This window comes from Mixophyes fleayi, chromosome 8 (assembly GCF_038048845.1).
Source record: "Mixophyes fleayi isolate aMixFle1 chromosome 8, aMixFle1.hap1, whole genome shotgun sequence".
Classification (NCBI taxonomy): Eukaryota; Metazoa; Chordata; class Amphibia; order Anura; family Limnodynastidae; genus Mixophyes; species Mixophyes fleayi.
The window spans coordinates 1,006,618-1,032,784 of record NC_134409.1 but is presented as its reverse complement, the minus strand read 5'-3'; the positions used below and the strand labels follow the sequence as shown (position 1 = coordinate 1,032,784).

The 26,167-nt window shown below is 45.7% G+C and overlaps 1 protein-coding gene across 2 annotated transcripts in view; it reads left to right on the top strand.

Annotated features, from left to right (window-relative positions):
- Positions 1 to 20,140, top strand: part of TSPAN1 (tetraspanin 1) — a 52,777-nt gene extending 32,637 nt beyond the window's left edge. The window contains exons 1-8 of one of the 2 annotated variants that reach the window (XM_075181565.1): positions 14,167 to 14,265; positions 16,383 to 16,447; positions 17,434 to 17,643; positions 18,302 to 18,376; positions 18,615 to 18,713; positions 18,950 to 19,096; positions 19,257 to 19,340; positions 19,592 to 20,140. In XM_075181565.1, the coding sequence (XP_075037666.1) occupies positions 16,391 to 16,447; positions 17,434 to 17,643; positions 18,302 to 18,376; positions 18,615 to 18,713; positions 18,950 to 19,096; positions 19,257 to 19,340; positions 19,592 to 19,657 (738 nt within the window). In that variant the 5' untranslated portion in view covers positions 14,167 to 14,265; positions 16,383 to 16,390 and the 3' untranslated portion in view covers positions 19,658 to 20,140. Of the gene's footprint in view, positions 1 to 14,166; positions 14,266 to 16,382; positions 16,448 to 17,433; positions 17,644 to 18,301; positions 18,377 to 18,614; positions 18,714 to 18,949; positions 19,097 to 19,256; positions 19,341 to 19,591 lie in introns of those variants that run through there. The other variant, XM_075181566.1, reaches the window with a different exon arrangement.
- Positions 20,141 to 26,167: the final 6,027 nt, after the last annotated feature.

The following is a 26,167-nucleotide window of genomic DNA, read 5'->3' as shown; positions in this document are numbered from 1 at the left end:
GTGTCCTAAGAGTGAGGGGACACCGGGACTGTCTGTATTACATGTGTCCTAAGAGTGAGGGGACACCGGGACTGTCTGTATTACATGTGTCCTAAGAGTGAGGGGACACCGGGACTGTCTGTATTACATGTGTCCTGTGAGTGAGGGGACCCTGGGACTGTCTGTATTACATGTGTCCTGAGAGTGAGGGGACACCGGGACTGTCTGTATTACATGTGTCCTGAGAGTGAGGGGACATCGGGACTGTCTGTATTACATGTGTCCTGAGAGTGAGAGGACATCGGGACTGTCTGTATTACACATGTCCTGAGAGTGACAGGACACCTGGACTGTCTGTATAATACATATTCTGCACAGTGGGCATTTTATACTCTGTCCCTGTTTGACCAGTATAGTCCTTTTTTTCCATTACAAATCGTTAACACCAATTAATATCTCTAGTACTTCAGACTATGGACTAATGATGATTAGTAGGAATATGATTTGTGGAGAATTCAGAGATGTGATTTCCTTTCTCTCTAGTTTTATACTTGGGACGTTCTGGAGGTTTGGACCACGAAGAGCCAGCGATGGGACTGTAGAAATGTAATTCTGGCACTGTTTGGTCCCTGGATGGAGCGGAGGGTGGACTCTGTGTTTGATGATGGGAGCTTGGACATAAGGAGATGTACTCAGGGCAGTTTAATGTCTGAACATGGTACATCACCTGCAGGGAGGTGATCACTGATCACTATAAGAGACACTGATACTTGTAGTGATCTCATAGTGATCAACAGATCAATGTTTTTAAGTTCATTCACCTTGCGGAGAACACAACATAGTGCAGCCAATGTGATTAGACGTTTACCCTTATTTGTAGAAATGTAAGAGGTACAGAGCCTTGGTCAGCCTCATTAGAGTGGAGGATTGTTCTGCCAGATCAAAGCTAATATCACCAGGACAATCTGCTGATGGTTCTTTCCGGCAGTGAGATGGTCAAGTCTGAGTCATGTGCGGCAATAACACAATCAGGAGGATAATATCTCCGGCTACAGCTAAATAGATCCCGTCGTTGCATAATAGAAATGAGGTAATAACAGTTGTAGCTGAATAGTACACAAGCCATGGAAACTGCAGTCAGGGTGATGACAAACATACATGTTGCTGAAAATATTGTTAAAGGGATGTATATTAGTTGTATATTAAGTGACTGCTCTCCCACTTCCTTGAGTACCGCCTTGTGGACTTTCCTATGTTCCTGGGCAGAATGTAGACCGGGGTCCTGTCTTGTTATGTTGTATCCTGCACTAGAAATCATACTGATAAAAGTGGATATTTCTGTATTTTACAGTCATACTGATACTGAAGTGACAAAACAGTTTATGGCCATTAAATACAATCCTGTTATTTAATATAATAATAAGAAAAATGACCCAGTGTACCAAGTTAAAGTGTCGGATCTGTGACCCTGGTATCAGCACCACATCTTGTATTTCCATCATGTGACAACTAACCAGTATGGATGTAGGTGCTGATCAGGGGCGGATCTAGAGAATTCTTCTACCCGGGGCGATTTAGGTAGGCGGTTTAGGCCCCGCCCCCTTTTTTACATCTGAGGCTGCCGGCGGCTGAATACTATGTGCAGGTCCGTTCAGCAGTGACAGGTAGGGACAGTGTGCTGCCCGGATGCTGCCCTGATTGTGATTAAGATTCCCTGAGATCTTCCTCCTCTCAGGAATTGCAGCACATATATAGGGCTGATGGAAAAACTACATCTCCCAGCATCCTGAAGGGCAGGAAGTGATGAAAGAGCGGAACAGAAATGCCTCTATGGCGCTGCCTTTTATGTATTAAGTGAAGGAGCAGAATGAGCTCCGTCCATGTGATCTCAGCAGGTATATTATTCAGTACTGACCCCCACAATGTGACAAGTGAGTCTGAGGTCCGAGAAGGAGACCCTGGGATCCCACTGTCTTCAAGGCAGCACGGTGGTGTAGTGGTTAGCACTTCTGCCTCACAGCGCTGCGGGATCAGTGGCGCTATATAAATAAATGGTGATGATGATGATGATGAAGGCGTACCTCCCAAATGGCCCCATTTAGGTGGATAGTCCTGGTTTGAGGGGACTCTCACTAATCAGAACTTTTGTCCCAATATAGGTAGGTGGGGCAATATCGTCCATTGATGCGTATCCCTACAACGCTGCGCAGACCAGCGGCAGGTGGGCAGTGTTGAGGGGGTGTTCTTAGGGCAGAGGGTGGCCCAATGTATTGTCGCCATGACCCTATTTAGTACATTCTATGCCACAAGACTAAGTGATGACTAAGAGATGATACTGTGGGGTCCGAGCCCTCTGAACTGAGACCTTACGTAAAAGAGACTATCTACCAATATTACCATATTATAGGCTGAGTCTGGTACTACTCCAAGAGCGCCACAACACCACTGTCAGGTGTATATTGTATTATATATGTATTATTAGACACTAGAGATGTGTTATCCCTTTATTTACCAATGTGTGTAAATACATTGCACAGAACTGAGTGTGTTTCACCTTATACTTTCCTTGTGACTGATAAGAGTTCGGACAGTGCATGTCTTCAGGATCTCCTTATTCGTAGAGCAATAAGTGAATGATGGAAAGCCTGAAAACATGGCCTGCGATCAGAGCCTCTGCATGATACATTGTTACCTGTGTTTCGGATTAGTCACATGAAGTAATTATATATGGAGATATCACCCCGATCCCGGCACTGGATATTGTCAGCGCCGGAAGCGGGAATTCTCTTCCCTGTACATTGTACAACTCTGGAAATTCCCCACTCTCTATATAACAATTATACTACAAAGTCACCGTAGGATACAGGTTCCTGTGCGATTCTGCAATACAGAGGGACTGACTCATTTCACGTGATTCTCACCTCAGCAGTTTGTCACTTTCTAAGTTGTTTGACAACTTCTGAGGACTGTGGGTGTGACAGACACATTGGGACATTATACACAGATATTGTGTCAGGAGATCACCAGAACTATATATAGACCACAGGTTCCGTTACTGATAACTGAACATCATAGATTTACACCACGGAACAGAACATTCATTTCTGTCTTGTGAAAACGTTTTACACATTTATGCTCCTTACAAGACGCACCTTATATTAATGCTCAGTAGCCCTTTGTACCCTCTGTGCCGTGTGGAGGGACGGACGGCTTCTTGCATCGTAGTATTATCATTATTGTTGTATTTTATTTAATAAAGCGCAAACATATTGCGCAGCGCTGTACATTGAGGGGAACGTGATACAATGATATGAAACAGAAGGTAACAATGACGTGCCCCATGAGCTTGCAATCTAAGAGGTGGGGGGTGATACATAAGGGATAGGTATAACAATGTTGCTGCTGGTGGGGAAGGTGGGTGTGGCTACTGTAAGGTCGCAGCGTTACAGGTTGCTAATAATAAAGCCGCTATAGGTGTCTGGTGTTTCTGTACAGCTATCGGCAGCGGTACGCCGGGACACCATTGGAGACATGAACCGGTCACTGCAGAGATGTTGGCTGCTGACGACCAGGACCGTCCTTTACCACTGATCTCATCTGACCCTCCTGCCTTGTGCTGAAAGGGCCCCCGCCAGCAGCTCAGGGAGCTACGAGTAAAAAGTCGACATTAAAACTGCAGTAATAACGGTAATAGTGCGCAGGCCGCTTTACTTTTTACAGTAACGTGGCCAATTGTATTCCCCCATAGACTCTTATCTCTTGCGCAGTCAGAGTATAGGACCTGCTGAAACCAGAGACTGGTGATAAGCAATGCAGCAAGTTCTGTCACCTCTCCACGCGTTTCTGTGTTTCTGAAACTGGAGTAATATAATAATAATGTTGCCTCCATTTCTTTATCTTATCATTTTCCCTAATCCCCTCACCGGAGCGTTGTCTCTGCTTCCTCCTCCTATTATACTCCTTACACTTCTCCAGGAAAACATTAAAGGTTCATCTGGTACATTTGGCAAATTTAGGAATAATAACCAATCTATGTTTATAATATATATAATAATATCACTGTGGGTAAATTACAAAACACAAAACGTTTTTTTCATAATGAGTAAAAACAAGATTTAATTCACTGGAGCGAGATTATTGAAACAAGATAAAGGGTGGAGGGCAGATTTTTAGTATCGCCCAATTCCTTAAACTTTTCAGTTTCTCTCTTACAAATGTTTGGCGCCCTTTACAGCTTTACGTAAGTATGAGCGAGCTGTGACAATGGGGCTGTGCACCCCTGAAAATGTGCCCTCTCGCCCGTTTTCCTCACAGTAATCTCGGTACTTTACTGCTCTGTAAAACCAGGTGCCTGGTGCGTTGATATTGTTCTACAGGAGGACGCCTCTACTGGTCCCCACAACGCAGCCATCTTGCTCCATAAGCAGCCCAGCAGATAGAAGCACATCGATCCCAGAGCTGCATTTCCACGGGAAAGTGGCTAGTTCTACGTAAATGACCTCAGTGTAACTTTATAATACACTGATCATTGACAAAAATACTGAAATGAAGTTTCTTTGTCTCCACCACTGACACGTTATGGGGGCTGTATAAAAGAGGGGATGCTCTGCCTTGTCTGTAGTCTGTGGGGAGCAGCGGTAGATCCCATCGCTGTGCCCCATATTCTACCGCTGCTTAGATCTCTCTGTCTTTGTGATGGAGGTAGCGCCAGTGTTGCCGGTTGAGTAGTTATTGGCCTCCTATGCCAGGAACGCTGAGCGATGTCTTCACAGAGTTAGAGAGTTTCCAGCATCACTTCCACGTCGGGGGCGCAAACCAGAGCCCAGGCCGGGACCGTTATCTATAATATTATCACGTGTTCAACTTCTCTCATGTGGATTAATGAGATAATTTAATGTAACTTTTATACACAACATTAAGTCTTTTTTGTGTTGCTTTTCTTTTAATGGAATCAGCTACATAGTTATAATTTAGGAAACGTTCCATTCTGAAGACAATAGAGAGCGACTATAATTTTTTATTTTCTTAAGAAAGCAGAGGAAAATAATAATAAAAATTCCATTTTACACCTGTAATAAAGGCGGACCATAACATGGTATAATATTATATAGCTCCATGAAAGAGATTTTAAAGAACATTTTCAGATTCCTCCACTTTTCTACCCCATGTGGTCATTTCTGGACGTCTGTTTTGGATATAACCACTATTTAGGACACTTTAAGGCTGTGAGAAGAAGAATTTTATGGTGGGAAGACAATGTGTCTAATCTGGAGCAAGTGGCTGTAGGTGTAACCAGCGTTCTCCTATATATATCATGGAATAAGCCCCAATGGTCGCACAGATTGTCTCTGGGACACATGACCACAAGGCCTGGGGTGTTGTGTGGACCCAGGATGAAGGTGTCTGTCACCCACCCACTGATGATCTACATGTTACAGACTGTGATCAGAGACCTGAGGTTCTCTTCTCCTATATATATCATGGAATAAGCCCCAATGGTCGCACAGATCGTCTCTGGGACACATGACCACAAGGCCTGGTGTGTTGTGTGGACTCAGGAAGAAGGTGTCTGTCACCCACCCACTGATGATCTACATGTTACAGACTGTGATCAGAGACCTAAGGTTCTCTCGCACAGCCCGAGGAGCCTGGAATGAGGTTGGGCCCTTATCTTAGGTTATATGATCTCATGTAATGTGACCGCTCCTTGCCCCACCTCGGTCACTGAACATCACATCGTTATAGCAGCTATTTGTGGACAGAATTTACTGCTCATGTTTGGTGAAAAACTTCTAAATATAATAAAAGACGTAACGTTTACCTTCCAGACTCGTGACTCAGCATTATATTATATCTATCCTCTGGTGTAATGTTCTCTGGTCTCAAATGTTGCTTCAAAACTAATGACATATTTTTTGTCTTTATATATCGATCAAAACTGCACCTTCCAGGTTTTTATCGCTGTTACAATTACTGTAACTTATCTTACAATCCGGTGGATGCTGCTCTTTGCTTTGGAGAATTGTGTTACACTTTCAGGACATCAGGATAAGACTAGAAGCTCAGCGGCGAGAATCCTTCTACCCTGCTGCTCTATAAATAGATTCTGAGAAATAATTGCTCCATTGTGTGTGAAACCGCTTATTTCCATGCTACTGAATTTCCTCATTTCACAACCTTCTCCTGATTATCGTTCCCTCTGTTGCCCAATACATGATGCCATGTAAACATGAACACAACTGTGCACAGGCTCCATACTTTGTTTTATCTCTAATACCTCACGTACGGGAGACATATTCCCGTGTATTTCTGAGTGAAAGGAATCAAATTTAGCAATCACAGCATGTAAACTGCAGAATAAATATAATATTTATATAATGTCCTGTGTTAGCGGATGGAAAAGCAGCGATTACTCAGAGCCCCCTATAGGAGTGATTGTAAGAAGAAGATCTATATGGATCCCATAGAGCCACAATCATTCCGTCCTATAGGTAAAGTCTGTCCTCCATTACCCTGTAGTCATAGTTACCATACATCCGATCAATGATTCCTTTCATCACTTCCCGGAGCCGCTCTAATAGGGGGGATCCACTGGTACAAACTCCATGTTGGGTATTTACTGTACGACACAGTCGCAGCTCCGTACATTGTACCAGCTGCGTAAACAAAGCAATTTATACCCGGTCAGCGCTGGTCAGACACCAGGGGGGAAATGTATCAAGCTGAGCGTTTTCTGGTGGGTTTCAAAAGTGGAGATGTTGCCTATAGCAACCAATCAGATTCTAACTGTCATTTTGTAGAATGTACTAAATAAATGATAACTAGAATCTGATTGGTTTCTCAAACCCGCCGGAACTCAGCTCGAAACATTTACCCCTATAAGCAGCCGAGGGATTAACATCCTTCTATATCAGTGATACATTCTCCAGGGCCTCAAACCATTAATCTCAGTAATAAGATAAAACAATACATGGAATCAAAGTAAGATACCTATCTGTAATAAGATATCAGCACAAGTGTTACAAACTAAAACAGATCTGACAATGGAGCTGGGGGCCACAGGTGCCGGCTCGGAGGGCCACATGTTGCCCATTCCTCCTTTACTCCATAGTGTTTGGCTTCCAGATTCTCTCCTGGCAGAACAGATCGGTGTAAGGGGCAGCTGAAACCACTGGGCTCCGATTTACAGAGGTTACAGGGGATGCAAATAATTGTAATGTGTTTAGAATACACAAGTGATGTTAATATATCTGTAAAGTGTAAACAATATCTCTGTAAACTGAGCTCTGCTGTCATCGCTTATAATTAATTCGTTCTGTGGTTACTTTAGCGTTCATTAGAAAATATTGTGTATTATATAAATAAATACCCTCCCCCCCTCCTGTAAATTATTATGGATGAAAGTGTGCAACATACGTATCTTTTACAAGGGGTGGAAACCATTGTAATATATTTATTCTAGAGGAAGCAACTTTGATGCAACTTTGTTATAATGTAGATTTCACTAAACTGCATTTAGCAAAACAGGATAAAAATTACAGAACGTTTCACCCTCTTCCACAAATCCCGCGAGAAAGAGAGAAAGTGGCGCTGTCCTTGGCCACTATGAAACTCTCTCAGACCAGGTGCTGGGCGAGATCTGGTCACTTATTGAATGCGGGTGTCCTTGGTACATGATAAGGAATGATAAACGATTGTGCTGGAATTTATACCAGGGAACTCCTGTAAAAGTGGATGTTTATATTCTACACATTACTTAATGACACCATAAGTAAAACTCATACAAGTCTCATGTTATTGTAAATGTTCTCCAGTACAATTCACAAACTAACAAAAAGGAAAATGATGAAATATGAAATTGTTTTAAACAAACCCCATCTACAAATGACTTTTATTAATGTGCTCTCCAGGCGGAAAAACTTTTGCAAACAATAAATTCATGTTAAACAAAATCTTTTTGCCCCCATTTTGTGTATTATTATTATTATCATTTATTTGTTAGGTGCCACAAGGTTTCCGCAGCGCCGCACATAGTACAAACAGTAGACTATACAGGGTATAACAGTACAGAACAATAAACAAAAGTACCAATACTTCAGAAACTCCAGGCAGGCAGATGCAATAGACACGGAGCAGAAGAACGGGTAAGGAGACAGGAGGGAAGAGGGCCCTGCTCATGCGAGCTTACATCCTAAGGGAGGGTTAAACAGATCAGGCACAAGAGGAGCCAGTTGAGGGAATGAGAGAGAGGGGACAATGAGCTGAAGGGAGGAGATGGGGGTTAAGTGGATGGTTGGTAGGCTTTGAGAAAGAGGTGAGTTTTGAGTGCACGTTTGAAGGAGCACAGAGTAGGAGAGAGGCGGATGGAGCGAGGGAGGTCGTTCCAGAGAAGGGGGGCTGCATGGGAAAAGTCCTGGATTCTGGATTGGGAAGAGGTGATCAGAGTGGAGGAGAGGCGGCGGTCATTGGCCGAGCGCAGGGAGCGGGTGGGAGTGTGAATGGTGAGGAGGTTAGAGATATAAGGAGCAGTAGAGTTGGAGAGAGCCTTGTAAGTGGTGGTGAGGAGTTTGAAAAGGATTCTGTAGGGGAAGGGGAGCCAGTGAAGGGCAAGGCAGAGAGGGGAGGCAGAGGAGGAGCGGCGTGAGAGGAAGATGAGTCTTGCGGCCGCATTGAGTATAGAGCGGAGGGGGGAGAGATGGGAGTGGGGGAGGCCGGTGAGGAGGAGGTTGCAGTAATCCAGGCGGGAGATGATGTGCATTAATTGGCTGGGTGATAATGGCAGATTTTGGATGGAAAGTGGATGCCTCACTTGGAAAGGTGGGACTGATGGTTATAACTGGTAACTTACAGATGTGGGGTGGTGGCTATTATGGGGGTTTTAGAGGATTTTCATTAAGGGGCTCATATCACACAATCATTTCTTTTGCTTCGCCCTGTACATAAAAACGCTCCGCCAGCGATGCATAGAGGAGTATTGTGGCAGTGATAATATTACCTGTTCTGTTATCACCATCTCAGGTTGAAAATAACAGATTAAAAAATACTTTATTCTGTGAATAAAGGAGAAGCGTCTGGATCACGTAGAAATAACTTTTTGTTTATTTCCATTAGTGGCGCAGTGCACCGCTGTATATCATTGCAAATGTACTGATTTTTGATATTGTGTTGTATTTTTGTATTGGAAGTGTAGTGATATGCTATGCTGGAAGAAATATACTAATCATTTGTGAATGCACAGGAAGGGGTCATTAGACATGCATCCTTTGTCTTAGTGAGATAGGGAACCCAACAGTAAGTAATTTAGGAAATCACAGGTTTATGTAATTTTTTTGCTTTTAAATTGCGTTAAATTCAAGATAGAGAATATATTACATCCTGATGGTACTGTCAGGCGCCACTCGGCGGCCGCCCGCCCATACAAGAACGTCTGGTTGCCTAGCAACCAGACGCGTCATTTCCCCTTCCTCCCGGCCGGCCAGCCCAGACCCAGAAGCGTCTCCGTTGCTAGGCAACGGGACGCTGCAGATTTAGAGCGCTACGGCGCTGCCCTATGACTAGCGCTACGGCGCTACAGCTATTACAGCACCACTAGTGCTGAGGGCATTGGTTAGCAGCCCTATTTAAGTGCCTCTGACCTCACCTCCTGTGCCAGAGTTTCAGGTCCTTTCCTGTCCTCCAGCGTTCCAGTGTTCCTGTGTCTATCTGTTTCCTGACCCTTGCCTTCCTCCAGTTTATTGCCGTTTGCCTGTGACCATTGTGACCCGGATTGCCTTGACTACCGAAGGAACGGGGGAACCCTCAGCCCGGGACCTTCTCATTCATTTGGCTCAGCGAGTAGAACAGCAAGAAGCAGCCCAAGCACATCTCCTACAATGTGTTCAAGGTATCGCTACACGCTTCGATGCCTTACAAGGCTCCCTGCCTGCTGCTCCTGCCATTACCACCGCCCCAGGGGCATCCGCCAGTGTGGTTACGGTATCCACTGCAACTTCTGGCATGCGTATCCCCACACCTGCAAAATACGATGGAGATCCCAAGAAATGCAGGGGTTTCTTGAACCAGTGCTCCATCCAGTTTGAGTGCAATGCAGGAGCATTTCCTTCAGAGCGAACGAAGGTGGCGTTTATGATCTCCCTCCTGAGTGGTCAAGCACTAGCCTGGGCTTCGCCTTTGTGGGAAAATGGAGACCCTCTTCTTAATAACACCGGCTCCTTTATTGAAGCTTTCAGGAGAGTCTTCGATGACCCTGGGAGGGTAGCCTCTGCGGCCACCAGCTTGCTGAACCTGCGTCAAGGCAACTTATCTGTTGGGCAATATGCCATCCAGTTCCGGACCTTAGCGTCAGAGCTGAAATGGAACAACGAGGCGCTGGTCGCAACTTTTTGGCAAGGTCTAATCGACCGTATTAAGGACGAACTAATTTCTCGGGATCTCCCCTCTGATCTTGATACCCTAATTGCGCTATGCATTAAAGTAGACCTACGTTATCAAGAACGCACCCAGGAACGTCCTGTCTCTAAGCGAGTGGTTCCTCGTCTGGCTCCTCAATTTCAAAACCCAGTTTTGCCTATGGATGAACCCATGCAAGTAGGACGGTCTCGTTTATCCCCAGAAGAAAGAGAGAGGCGCTTCAGGCAGCGTCTCTGCCTTTACTGTGGCGATTCCGGACATGTTCTCAAGGTCTGTCCTAAGAAACCGGGAAACCCGTCCTCCTAAACGGTAGCAGGGAGGCCGGTTTAGGAGTATCCACAGTTGCTCCCTACTCAAAAAACACCCCTGAGCTTCTTTTGGCAGTCACCCTGAGCACCCCTAGAGGTCCCTTCTCCACCACGGCCTTTGTGGATTCTGGCTCCTCCGGGAACTTCATTTCTGCCACTCTCATTGCTGGGCTTCAAATTCCAACTCTCCCCTTGCCTCAACCATTATCGTTAACAGCAGTAGATGGGAACCGTGTCAGCAGTGGCTCCATCTCCTACATCACGTCACCTATTCGGTTAATGGTTGGAGTCCTCCATAGCGAGATGATTCAGTTGTTGGTGTTGCCAAAATCCATCAATCCCATTATCTTGGGGCTTCCATGGCTACGAAGACACTCTCCGCAGATGGATTGGGACCGAGCTCAGGTTACTCGTTGGGGTACAGAATGTCATCATAGATGTCTACCTAGTGTTCTGCCTCCTGATTCCCAAGTTGTTGCTCAGTCCACGGTTACGGAAGTTAGCCTTCCAGCTGCATACACTGACTTCCAAGATGTATTCAGTAAAACGGAGGCCGAGTTATTACCTCCCCATCGGCCCTGGGATTGCTCCATCACTTTGCTTCCCGATCAACCTATACCCAAGGGGCGAACGTATCCCCTTTCTCGCCCAGAGACCTTGGCAATGTCCCAATATATCAAGGAGAATCTGGAACGTGGTTTTATTCGCAAGTCTACCTCTCCTGCTGGGGCTGGATTCTTCTTTGTCAAAAAAAAAGACGGGTCCCTGCGCCCATGCATTGACTATAGACCCCTGAATCGTATTACCATCAAGAATCGGTACCCGTTACCTCTTATCTCTGACCTATTTGATAGAATCAGCGGGGCTCAAGTGTTTACTAAATTAGACCTACGAGGGGCCTACAACCTCATTCGTATAAAGAAGGGTGACGAGTGGAAGACCGCCTTCAATACGAGGGATGGGCATTTTGAATACCTGGTAATGCCCTTCGGTCTTTGCAATGCCCCCGCCATCTTCCAGAATTTCGTTAACGACATCTTTCAAGATCTATTGTACACCTCCGTAGTCGTTTATCTAGACGACATCCTAGTGTTTTCTAAAGACTTGAGTTCTCATCAAGAACAAGTGAGGGAGGTCTTACGAAGACTGCGCAAATATCATCTTTATTGCAAATTGGAAAAATGTGTTTTTGAAGTTCTCCAAGTGTCCTTCCTTGGGTTCATTGTGTCCGGCTCCGGGTTACAGATGGATCCCACCAAGGTGTCATCCATCTTGAATTGGCCTCAACCGCAGAGTCTTAAAAGTATCCAAAGATTCATTGGATTCGCCAATTATTATCGACAGTTCATCCAAGATTTCTCGTCCATCATTGCTCCAATTACAGCATTAACTAGGAGATCTGCCAATCCTAAGATATGGTCTCCAGAAGCTGTTTCTGCCTTCACTATTCTGAAGAAAGCCTTTTCCTCTGCCTCTGTGCTCTCTCAGCCGGATCAACAGCGACCTTTCTTTGTGGAGGTGGACGCCTCTTCAATAGGCATTGGAGCCGTGTTATTCCAAAAGACACCTTCAGGTACCCACTCTCCATGCGGGTTCTTCTCCAGACGATTTCTTCCCAACGAGATTAATTACGGAATCGGAGACAAGGAGCTTCTCGCTATTAAAGCAGCCCTGGAGGAATGGCGGCACCTATTAGAGGGAGCCCTATATCCAGTTACCATCTTTTACAGACCACCGGAGATACCAGGATAGTAGAGATACCGGGATAGTGGAGATACCGGGATACTGGAGATACCAGGATAGTGGAGATACCGGGATAGTGGAGATACCGGGATAGTGGAGATACCGGGATAGTGGAGATACCGGGATATTGGAGATACCAGGATAGTGGAGATACCAGGATAGTAGAGATACCAGGATAGTGGAGATACCGGGATAGTGGAGATACCGGGATAGTGGAGATACCGGGATATTGGAGATACCAGGATAGTAGAGATACCAGGATAGTGGAGATACCAGGATAGTGGAGATACCGGGATAGTGGAGATACCGGGATAGTGGAGATACCGGGATACTGGAGATACCAGGATAGTGGAGATACCAGGATAGTGGAGATACCGGGATAGTGGAGATACCGGGATAGTGGAGATACCGGGATAGTGGAGATACCGTGATACTGGAGATACCGGGATAGTGGAGATCAGGAATATTGAAGATAGATACAGGGATATCGGAGATACGGGGCTATAAGAGGTACAAGGATATTGGAGATACCGGGATAGTGGAGATACCAGGATAGTGGAGATACTGGGATACTGGAGATACCAGGATAGTGGAGATACCGGGATAGTGGAGATACCGGGATAGTGGAGATCAGGAATATTGAAGATAGATACAGGGATATCGGAGATACGGGGCTATAAGAGGTACAAGGATATTGGAGATACCGGGATAGTGGAGATACCGGGATACTGGAGATACCGGGATAGTGGAGATACCGGGATAGTGGAGATACCGGGATAGTGGAGATACCGGGATAGTGGAGATACCGGGATAGTAGAGATACCGGGATAGTAGAGATACCAGGATAGTGGAGATACCAGGATAGTGGAGATCAGGAATATTGAAGATAGATACCGGGATAGTGGAGATACGGGGCTATAAGAGGTACAAGGATATTGGAGATACCAGGATAGTGGAGATCAGGAATATGATGACATCTGGCTGCAGACTGGGACCCTCTCTCCGTCCCATCCAGACTAGTGATCCTCAGCAGGATCTGGTACATGTACTGAGTGGAGACCAGTATTATCCATAACGTGGGAACCAAATCACTTCCCTTTACCCCTCTCCCATCACCCTCTGCTAAGCTCCGTCCAACACAGTCTGCTCCCTGTAATTCCTCTATTATCTCAGATAGGTCCCCGTATCCCCTTCATCTCTTATTAATGTTATTATAATGTGATCTATTTGCGCCTTTGATTTTGTGTCACATCCTTGTTGTTGACTTGGGAATAAATAAAGTATTTAAACAACAATAATTATTTTGAAAATGTGACTAATTCAGAAAATATATTGAGTGATAATAACAATATACATATTTCACCTACGTACTGTGATTTATTATAGGAAATATATTATTGTGTTTTCTACCATTTCAAAGTACTAAAAATGATGTTTAGAAATCTGATTTTCAGGCAGTTTCCTGTGTGTTTTTCTGCAATATTGGTGACATCAGATTATTTCCCCCAGTAAAGCTGACAGATATCTTATATATGACACAGTGTAGTGGGGTTGGGGCATTGTGATGAGGGGGATGAAAACTTTATGTTCCCAGGTGCTGTGTATTCTACCTGTCATGTAAATGAACCTGCTCCACAGAAACTGCTTCCAGCAGTGGGAGGGGCCACGAGACCTTACCTGCAGCCCTGACACACCTGATTAGCTGCCAGACCCCCAGACCCGCCCCCTTCCCCTGGGTGCATCACCTGTTATAAGGTGAGAGAGTCCCAGTATAGCTCATCTGGACTGTATCTCAGTATTCCCTGGTGTGAGGGCCGTGCTGCAGGTAAATATCCCTTTGTCTCCTGTATTAGTGGCTACTGGGGAGGTTACAGCTACCTGGAGTCATATATATATATATATATATGTGTAGCTTTTGTATATACAGGATCCTTTGGTGAGCTGAACCCTCTGCTTCTCCCTGATTTTCTCCTTGAGAGTCTCCCAGATGATATAATGATTCTTTGTAAATCAGTGAATGATGGTGGATGTGACTTTGTCTTGGGGAAGTAGACACCAATAATCTGATCTTTGGGCAATCTTTGCCCCCTGTGGGACACATGAGCTGCTGGACTGGTTTCCTGCTAGTTAAGCTGCTGACTAGTACTGTGTGACCCTTTATGTATCTGTCTGTGTGCTGTATACACTGAGCGTATAATGTGTCTGTAAGGTTTGTGTCTCGTGCTTGTCAATCAACCATTAATGTGACCCAGAGATTGGGCGTTGTCCCTCTTTAGTTCCCTCCATGTGATCTGTAGTAGTTTGTGGTACAAATACTTAATATATTTAATTATACCACAATCTGTTATGTGTTCTACACACTTTCCTCCGTTAATCCTAGTCCTGAACACAATGTCCGTAACACTGATCTGCTTATGGCAATGTTGCTTTAGCTGTCTGTGATGTGGATGTTCTCTTTGTAAATGTGAGTTGTTTTTTTTTCATTACACTAGATTATCTAGTGATAATCCTTAATGAATATTATATTCCCCATCAGATCTAGCTCTGAGCTTCAACAATAGTCTGAGATATATTTACTAAACTGTGGGTTTGAAAAAGTGGAGGTGTTGCCTATAGTAACCAACCAGATTCTTGTTATCATTTATTTAGTACATTCTACAAAATGATAGCTGCAATCTGATTGGCTGCTATAAGGCAACATCTCCACTTCTTCAAACCCACAGTTTAGTAAATGTACCCATATGTCTGTGCTGAGATTGTGTTCATACCAATATTGTAACAGTGTCCATCTAATTATTCATGTACATTTGTGTTTATGAATTGCTGTTATTATTAAATGTTATTGTTACCCCTGTACCTGTGTGCCCCCATACTGGGTACCTTGACCGTGTTCCCTACTCTTGTGTACAGCGGGTGACCAGCGCCCTGGAGGGGTTGGGTCATGTTGGGCGTTGGCGTTTGGACTGTGTACCATGTTCTGCACCCGTGTGACGTATTTTCCTCCGTATCCTGCAGACGTCAGAAGATCCACCCTGACGTGGATTTATACCCCCCCCCCCCCCCCCCCCCAAATAATTTATCTCGGACACTTTTTCTTTATTGTTCAGTTATTGGATATAATCCAGAAATCATCAATAAATGTTGAAAAAGTTCCTCTACTGTCTGCATTATAAATATCTTCATCTGCGTACAGTATGAACAAGTGTCTTCACAAATAAGTGGTCTCAGCCTAATTATTTATTAATACTGTCCGGCTGTCTCTATATAAACCTGAGGGGCTGTAGGGAGGTTGCTCTCTGCACCATGTCGCAGTAAATAAGAAGGACATGACCAATCCTGTGGTTGGGTTGTAGTTTGTGGACCCGGTGTCGCTGCTGTTATTACTGCTGTGATCTGTTGATTGGCAGATTTCCTGCTAGTTAAGTGAGTAATGAATTCTGACTGAGCCAGCAGATTAACCCTCTCTATACCTGTCAGAGGAGGGAACTCTGCCTGTGTGGGGTGTACGACACATGTACATTGTGTGTGACATTGGTGTGAGCTCCGGGATACTAATGACGCAGCGACTGTAAGACATAAACTGTATTATAATGCTCTAATCAGTGAGACTGTTGTACCTATGGCTGTATATAGGAATAAACATCCAACCACCCACACAATAGATGCTCGTTTATCTAGGGTTATTATATTATATAACGCTTTGTGCAGGAGAGAATGGGAGCAAGTTTCACGCTGGAGCCGAGACAAAATGTTGGGGGGATTTAGTGAGACTGTGACCTTGGGGCTGAAGCGCCCCCTCTCTGGGTGACTCCTCCTGGGGCTCAGAAGGTTTCTCTGGTGTAATGTTGTATTAGGTTTTGCAATGTTGGATGTAATATATTAATCAGATAAATGTGATTTATGTGACTGGATTATAACCCTCTGTATCCTGATCTCTTCCAGCCAGAACCATGAGTTGTTTCACCTGTATCAAAGTGTTGATGATCTTGTTCAACTTGGCCATCTTTGTAAGTATATAAAGTGTGTGAGGGGGGGGGGGGGGCGCACACGCATGGGGAGATGCACACGTGTCACCTGCAGGGTCCTTCTGGGGCTCGTTATCGTTATTACCATTATTTATAAGGTCCGCGACACCAGTTGGTCACAAATCCTACAAAATTCCGATAAACCCAGAATCGGTGCAGACGAGGTTGATGGAGGTGCAGACATGAGGCAGAGGGTAGAAAGGATCCTGCCCATAAGAGCTTACAATCTAGAGGTAGTTACACGGGGGGCACACACACTATTCCTGTCCATGTAAACGTCTCACTACTGATGTCTGAATCGATGCTTGTTCTGGGGGCAGATTAAGGAATAGAGGAACAAATGTTGTGGGACAGTCAGTAAATCTTGTGCAAGGAACAAATCCTAAGAGCGGCTCCTCCTCCTACATGTATGTAGGAGACTGATCTGTGTTCCTTACACGCGTGGTATAATATCCTCCATGTCTACGGGTTGTCCCTGTACTTTATAGTGTCTGCGGGTCTCTGGGTGTTTATGTAGGACGCCTGGTGTTATGTTACAGGACCAGATCCGCACTGTGTGTGGTTTTTCCACCAGTGATTTCTCATCTCATTTGCATTTTACACGATATGATCACCTGCAGCCATTGGGCAAGACCCATCCCCCCTCTATCCTGGAGAACAGGAACTTGGAGGTAGCTGCCGCCCTCGTCTATAGGACGGGGTCTGTGAGGGCCAACAGAGGGGTGAACGTCCTAAACCCAAAATAAAATGTCACAAATTCATATCTCCCCGAAATAACCCACTTTCCCCCGAACACTCTGCTCCACCTAATTATCAGACAAATAGTCACCTGTAATATAAAGGATTACGTGATGAGTATAACATGTCAGAATAGATTGGTTGTATAAACAATGTTCTATAATATCTGTAATTGAGAACATTAAACATATTAGATTGATGCTATAACCCTTCGCTTCTGTCCTCTCTAGCTGGCTGGGGGAACGCTGCTCGGAGTCGGGATCTGGGTCAGTGTGGACAGTGGATCCTTCTTAAAAATATTTGGAGCTTTGCCTGATGGTATTGCCACTCAGTTTGTCAACGTTGGGTACTTCCTGATAGCCATTGGGGCGCTGCTGGTGATTCTGGGGTTCCTGGGGTGCTGCGGAGCCCAGAAGGAGAGCAAATGTCTTCTGATCACGGTGAGAGGTTTGGGATATTGGGACAATGTTCACGTTGGCTGAGATTAGAGTTTGGGCATTAGCTGTGTAAAGACATGGCTCTTGTTTAATATCTAGATACCAATATTAAATGTAACATATGGCTCTTGGTTCTGCGTATTATTTACTGTTGTATTCTAAACATTTCTGAATAAAAATGTATTGTTTAAAAAGAATATTGGGTCTTGTACTCTGGGCTCTTTCCAATGTTAACCTTCAAGATGTATAATAAAAATGTCTCGGTCTTCTGGTCTTGGAGCAGTCGGGTCTGAGGGGAACTCTCTAGATTACAGACAAACATGGTTATTATACTTCTTATAATTGTAAATATCTAACAATGTATATGTGAAGTATATTTACATTTAAGCTCTCGTCCTACGATTGTGCGTCCAATAACTCTGACCTGTCGCTAACATCCTCTGAGACGTTGGGCCACCTACAGATCAGTGACCGTACGGATGAGCGTTATTTGTACACGTATCGGGGGTTTACGCTCCATGCATAGTACGGGGCTCTTCTCACCATCGGGTTGGGGTAGCGGAACCTCTGTGACCTTTGTGAATCCCGCTCTCGCCAGAACATGAATTACTGATAACTGGGAATTGCTGGAGTTTTATAGGATTATTCTCTTATCTTTCAGTTCTTCTCCATTGTTCTGATTATCTTCATTGCGGAGATCGCGGGTGCTGTGGTCGCTCTCGTCTACTCCAATGTGGTAAGAAAGTTTCTCTCTGTTTGTCCCCACCTTGGTCACTGCGGTAGATTCTTTGTGACGTTCCCCGGCTGACTGGACATAATCCTCTTTGTTTGGTAAACTTACAGTTTTCCTGTCAAACAGGTTTTGTGCCTTAAATCTACTTCCTGTTCTGGGACAAATAGTCTATTAATAAACTCTGCCTGTATCTGATATCTGCACAATGTAACTAACAAAACGTTGTTCTTTCCCTAATTAGATGGGAAGCTTCCTAAAGTCGGTCCTGGCTCCAGTTTTACAGAACGAGTACGGGGACAATCCAGAGGTGAAGAAAATTTGGGACAACATGATGACTGATGTAAGAACAACTAATGTCCTCTGTGTGTCTGCGCCAGTGGCGGAACTACCGTTGGTTCAGCAGGGGCCGTGCACCGGGGCCCATGGAGATAATGGGGCCCGCTGCATGGCAGATGCAGAAGGTCAGGGCCCCGGTTCCCGCCTCCCTGCACCAGGGCCCACAGCTCGCTAGTTCCGTCTCTGGTCTGTCATAGGTCCCGCTCGCTCTTTATACTGAATCTCCATCTTTCTTTCCAGCTGCATTGTTGTGGAGTTAGCGGTTACCAGGACTTCACCAACTCCACCTATTTCAATAAGAACCAAATCTATCCGGCACAATGCTGTAACAATACATCTACATCTACTAACTGTACCATGTTGGCTGCTGAAACTTCACATGTAGAGGTATATTGACATTATTATTGCTGCTCTGGGGTATAACTGAGCAGTTGCTCCATTAAGGGGTCCTGGCTCCGGGGGGAACGTGAAACGCTCTTTGTAGACATTAGAGGAGGGGGCAGCAAATGGCTCTGTTATGTTCATCTTATCTTCTGTCTCTCTACAGGGCTGTTTTAATCAGATCCTGAACCTTGTAAAGACAAATGCGGCAATAGTGGGTGGTGTGGCTGCCGGAATCTGCGCATTGGAGGTAAGAGGGGCTTATTCTACTCAGCATGGTTACCTACTCACAAGTTGGGGGCTGGACCAGCGAGCAGCCTATCAGCTTGCTAGAATCCAGTGACATCGCTGATCTTCAGGAGGTTCCTGGTGCACTAATAGTGGTGGCGGCTCAGGCGCAGAGTGTGCGGCCACTGCGTAGCTTGGGGTTGGGTCCATCAATGCCCTCCCAGGGGCTGAGCTGTGATGCAGAAGCCTAATGATCTCTCTCTCTGTTTCCAGCTGGCGGCCATGGTGGTGTCTATGTATCTGTACTGCAGGATAGACAAGCAGGGATCCATCCACTAACGTCTGAAGATGCCGCAGGCGACTTCCTGTACATTGTGTAAACGACATTTCAAGATTAGGCGCAGCGTCCGTGCGATATGAGTACAGCCGGCCTGACTGACTTTACTGCACTTTATTTGTGGAGCTGGTTCTGGACTCGTAAAAATGTGAACATTTAATGTTTAATCAACTCTCATTAACCACAATGTACATTGTAGCTCACATGTGTCCTGTTACATATGAAGCCCTGTGCATTAACCATGTATGTCCTTGTTATCACCCCCCCTCCCCCATCCGAGAGCTCCTTGATGCTGAATCCAGAACCCAGATGCTGGAGCCGTGTTCTAGAGTGAATGCCTTTCTGTATGATTGCACTGCTGCTGTCTGCTTGTAGGTTCTAGTGCCAGAAACTACGGATGTGACTTATTTTATCATCTTGCTGATTAATGTTCCTGTAAAATAGTAAATATGAAGGATTGTAAAATAAAGCTGGTCTTTTTCTGTGACTTCCAGACAAATCTATTTCCTGTCACTATTTGCTGGATATTTAGTGTTGTGACATTTTGCACTGTTGCAGCTTATGGTGTCTGTATAGTCACTGGACGCTCCGTCTGCCAGAGGTCTCTGATCTCCATACGGCTCAGCGGAGCTGGCAAACACCAAGGAATCTTATCTGCTCTCTGATCCAGCCATGGATCAGACCTCTGTCTTCAGGCGTAAGGTACAAACCAGGTGGCGTATTACCGGGTCAGCACAGATTTAGGTTTTACCGGAAGACGTCTCACGTCTGGTTTTGCTCCAGTTTTCGGATTTGCTACCAAATACGCTACAGAAAGTTCACCAATTGGACCAGATCAAGTATTGGAGGATCTCTAGTCTGCTGTATGGGGCATCAATTTACCGACCTACGAAGGTGCTTCTAATCTTCAGGGAAGCAGAGATCCCTTGTTGGTGTCTCTGTCCCCTTATTTCCAGTCAATCTTTATAGGTACTAGACATACCTCACACTAGTAACAGGTTGGATATCGCTTGGGGGGCTGTAAATGTGGAGTCCAGAATCAAAAGAGAGTGGTCTCGAAGGTGAGTCCTGTGTGATTATATACAGGAAAGAAGACTCAGCAGGAGCGGAACACTAAATGCCAGGCCTGACTGGGAATAGGGGGGGTGGGTAATGATGGTGGGCCCAGGCAGTGTTGTAGGATGTCTGGTGTCTAGAGGCCCCTTACCCATTGCACCGCTGTTTATTGGAGCTTGTGATAAAACCAGGAGTCCGTTCCCCCCCCCCCCCCCCCCCCTACTATATAAATGATGATTCCCCAATGACCAGTGAAACATTTCCCATAAAATGTTGAAGAATTCTTCAGAGTAGTAACAAAAATGATAAGTTTGGGGATAATGAAAGTGTTTATAATGTTTGTGTTAATTCTCTATTTACTAAACTGTGATAAACAAGAATTCTGTAGAAATTATTGTTAAGGATACGTGAGACCTACCAGGGGGAAATAAAAGGTTTGAGATGTGTGGTGCGGGCGTTCTGTGGGCTGAGTTACCGCTATAGAAGTAGTGGATCTGAGGGCACAAGTGATTGGTGTCTATAGGTTTAGCAGAGTCTATACTTTGTGACGTGAATCTATGGCTGATAGATGTGATACAGGATCCTATTTATTAAGCCATTACTACATAGTTTAGGCATTTTAGGCATCACTTCTATCTAACAAAAGCCTAATGCAGAAGATATCATAGAAACATTATAGTAAAGACCTCGGGACAGATCCTGGAGATGAGAGGTGAGGAGTCATCCGGGGCGGCCTCCTATCAGATGTCCCAGGATGAGTGTTTAATAAATGGCTGCGAACGATCATCCCTCATTGCGATGAAGGATGATATTTAATGGGGACATCTGCGGCCAGTGATAAATAGGAACCAAAGTTTCTTAACCTTTCCCACCATTTCCCTCTCTCAGGTCTGATCCGTTTGACCATTGAGGGAGTTGTCAGTATAAAGTTATATATCCGACGGTGACACTTGTTGAAGTGACAGATCTGATCCTGGGGGTAGCAGGAAACCCCTATAAATCCCTAAATTTACATTTCCTTCCATGTCAACAAACACAACAATCTGTGGGGCTGATCGGGGGCTTCGTCCACAGGTCACGGCCATGGGAATTATTGGTGTTAATAATCAGGTTTATGGTCGTCCATCGCTCGGTTATCTAATCTGTGAGGTGTGGAGGGAATTACCCCATTCCTCACTTATCTGCTGCAATGAGAGGCATTAAAACAATTACATGAGATAAGGTCATTGATTATAGGATATGTTAATAGTGCAGTGATAACTTTTTATGGCTCTTGTGTGATTCGATATTGTCCTGTACACCCGCCTGTTAGTAAACTATTTCCCATGGACTTCAGAGCATTGGATCACGGAGATGTTTCTACTAAAAACGCTGCTTCCGAATCGGAGAAATATTGTACATAGTTTTTCATACACAGCAGTGACCACACGTACGTTAATTCAGTCACGTGTGTGACACGGATACAACTGTTCACCAGTGGGTCTCACTAGTGGGCCGATCAGTATTATTGTCTCCTATTTACATAGAGACTTCTCTCCAACTGCCCAATGGAATCACTGAGCGAACAGGAGACTTCTCTGTCACCTTATATTAGTTGTACAATCTCATCCTATACTAAGTGGAAGCTGCACATGTAAATCAGTGCCGTGTATACTGAGAGCAAAGACCGTGGAGATCAGTGCCGTGTATACTGAGAGCAAGGAACGTGGAGATCAGTGCCGTGTATACTAAGACCAAGGAACGTGGAGATCAGTGCCGTGTATACTGAGAGCAAAGACCGTGGAGATCAGTGCCGTGTATACTGAGAGCAAAGACCGTGGAGATCAGTGCCGTGTATACTAAGACCAAGGAACGTGGAGATCAGTGCCGTGTATACTGAGAGCAAAGACCGTGGAGATCAGTGCCGTGTATACTAAGACCAAGGACCGTGGAGATCAGTGCCGTGTATACTAAGACCAAGGACCATGGAGATCAGTGCCGTGTATACTAAGACCAAGGAACGTGGAGATCAGTGCCGTGTATACTGAGACCAAGGAATGTGGAGATCAGTGCCGTGTATAATGAGACCAAAGAACGTGGAGATCAGTGCCGTGTATACTGAGACCAAGGACCGTGGAGATCAGTGCCGTGTATACTGAGAGCAAAGACCGTGGAGATCAGTGCCGTGTATACTGAGAGCAAAGACCGTGGAGATCAGTGCCGTGTATACTGAGACCAAGGAATGTGGAGATCAGTGCCGTGTATACTGAGAGCAAGGAACGTGGAGATCAGTGCCGTGTATACTGAGAGCAAGGAACGTGGAGATCAGTGCCGTGTATACTGAGAGCAAGGACCGTGGAGATCAGTGCCGTGTATACTGAGAGCAAGGACCGTGGAGATCAGTGCCGTGTATACTGAGAGCAAAGAACGTAGAGATCAATCAGTGCCGTGTATACTGAGACCAAGGAATGTGGAGATCAGTGCCGTGTATACTGAGACCAAGGAATGTGGAGATCAGTGCCGTGTATACTGAGACCAAGGAATGTGGAGATCAGTGCCGTGTATACTGAGACCAAGGAATGTGGAGATCAGTGCCGTGTATACTGAGACCAAGGAACGTGGAGATCAGTGCCGTGTATACTGAGAGCAAGGAACGTGGAGATCAGTGCCGTGTATACTGAGAGCAAGGAACGTGGAGATCAGTGCCGTGTATACTGAGAGCAAGGACCGTGGAGATCAGTGCCGTGTATACTGAGAGCAAGGACCGTGGAGATCAGTGCCGTGTATACTGAGAGCAAAGAACGTAGAGATCAATCAGTGCCGTGTATACTGAGACCAAGGAATGTGGAGATCAGTGCCGTGTATACTGAGACCAAGGAATGTGGAGATCAGTGCCGTGTATACTGAGACCAAGGAATGTGGAGATCAGTGCCGTGTATACTGAGACCAAGGAACGTGGAGATCAGTGCCGTGTATACTGAGAGCAAAGACCGTGGAGATCAGTGCCGTGTATACTGAGAGCAAAGACCGTGGAGATCAGTGCCGTGTATACTAAGACCAAGGAACGTGGAGATCAGTGCCGTGTATACTGAGACCAAGGAATGTGGAGATCAGTGCCGTGTATACTGAGACCAAGGAACGTGGAGATCAGTGCCGTGTATACTAAGACCAAGGACCGTGGAGATCAGTGCCGTGTATACTAAGACCAAGGAATGTGGAGATCAGTGCCGTGTATACTGAGAGGAAAGACCGTGGAGATCAGTGCCGTGTATACTGAGAGCAAGGACCGTGGAGATCAGTGCCGTGTATACTGAGAGCAAGGAACGTGGAGATCAGTGCCGTGTATACTGAGAGCAAAGACCGTGGAGATCAGTGCCGTGTATACTGAGAGCAAAGACCGTGGAGATCAGTGCCGTGTATACTGAGACCAAGGAACGTGGAGATCAGTGCCGTGTATACTGAGACCAAGGAACGTGGAGATCAGTGCCGTGTATACTGAGACCAAGGAATGTGGAGATCAGTGCCGTGTATACTGAGAGCAAAGACCGTGGAGATCAGTGCCGTGTATACTGAGACCAAGGAACGTGGAGATCAGTGCCGTGTATACTGAGAGCAAAGACCGTGGAGATCAGTGCCGTGTATACTGAGAGCAAAGACCGTGGAGATCAGTGCCGTGTATACTAAGACCAAGGAACGTGGAGATCAGTGCCGTGTATACTAAGACCAAGGAATGTGGAGATCAGTGCCGTGTATACTGAGACCAAGGAACGTGGAGATCAGTGCCGTGTATACTAAGACCAAGGACCGTGGAGATCAGTGCCGTGTATACTGAGAGCAAAGACCGTGGAGATCAGTGCCGTGTATACTGAGAGCAAGGACCGTGGAGATCAGTGCCGTGTATACTGAGAGCAAGGACCGTGGAGATCAGTGCCGTGTATACTGAGAGCAAGGACCGTGGAGATCAGTGCCGTGTATACTGAGAGCAAAGACCGTGGAGATCAGTGCCGTGTATACTGAGAGCAAAGACCGTGGAGATCAGTGCCGTGTATACTGAGAGCAAGGAATGTGGAGATCAGTGCTGTGTATACTGAGAGCAAAGACCGTGGAGATCAGTGCCGTGTATACTAAGACCAAGGACCGTGGAGATCAGTGCCGTGTATACTAAGACCAAGGAACGTGGAGATCAGTGCCGTGTATACTGAGAGCAAGGACCGTGGAGATCAGTGCCGTGTATACTAAGACCAATTACCGTGGAGATCAGTGCCGTGTATACTAAGACCAAGGAACGTGGAGATCAGTGCCGTGTATACTGAGAGCAAAGACCGTGGAGATCAGTGCCGTGTATACTGAGAGCAAGGACCGTGGAGATCAGTGCCGTGTATACTGAGAGCAAAGACCGTGGAGATCAGTACCGTGTATACTGAGAGCAAAGACCGTGGAGATCAGTGCCGTGTATACTGAGACCAAGGAATGTGGAGATCAGTGCCGTGTATACTGAGACCAAGGAATGTGGAGATCAGTGCCGTGTATACTGAGAGCAAGGAATGTGGAGATCAGTGCCGTGTATACTGAGAGCAAAGACCGTGGAGATCAGTGCCGTGTATACTGAGAGCAAAGACCGTGGAGATCAGTGCCGTGTATACTGAGAGCAAGGAATGTGGAGATCAGTGCTGTGTATACTGAGAGCAAAGACCGTGGAGATCAGTGCCGTGTATACTAAGACCAAGGAACGTGGAGATCAGTGCCGTGTATACTGAGAGCAAAGACCGTGGAGATCAGTGCCGTGTATACTGAGAGCAAGGAACGTGGAGATCAGTGCCGTGTATACTGAGAGCAAGGAACGTGGAGATCAGTGCCGTGTATACTGAGAGCAAGGAACGTGGAGATCAGTGCCGTGTATACTGAGAGCAAGGACCGTGGAGATCAGTGCCGTGTATACTGAGAGCAAAGACTGTGGAGATCAGTGCCGTGTATACTGAGACCAAGGAACGTGGAGATCAGTGCCGTGTATACTGAGAGCAAAGACCATGGAGATCAGTGCCGTGTATACTGAGAGCAAGGAATGTGGAGATCAGTGCCGTGTATACTGAGAGCAAGGACCGTGGAGATCAGTGCCGTGTATACTGAGAGCAAAGACCGTGGAGATCAGTGCCGTGTATACTGAGAGCAAAGACCGTGGAGATCAGTGCCGTGTATACTGAGACCAAGGAACGTGGAGATCAGTGCCGTATATACTGAGAGCAAGGAACGTGGAGATCAGTGCCGTGTATACTGAGAGCAAAGAACGTGGAGATCAGTGCCGTGTATACTAAGACCAAGGAATGTGGAGATCAGTGCCGTATATACTGAGAGCAAAGACCGTGGAGATCAGTGCCGTGTATACTGAGAGCAAAGACCGTGGAGATCAGTGCCGTGTATACTAAGACCAAGGAACGTGGAGATCAGTGCCGTATATACTGAGAGCAAAGACCGTGGAG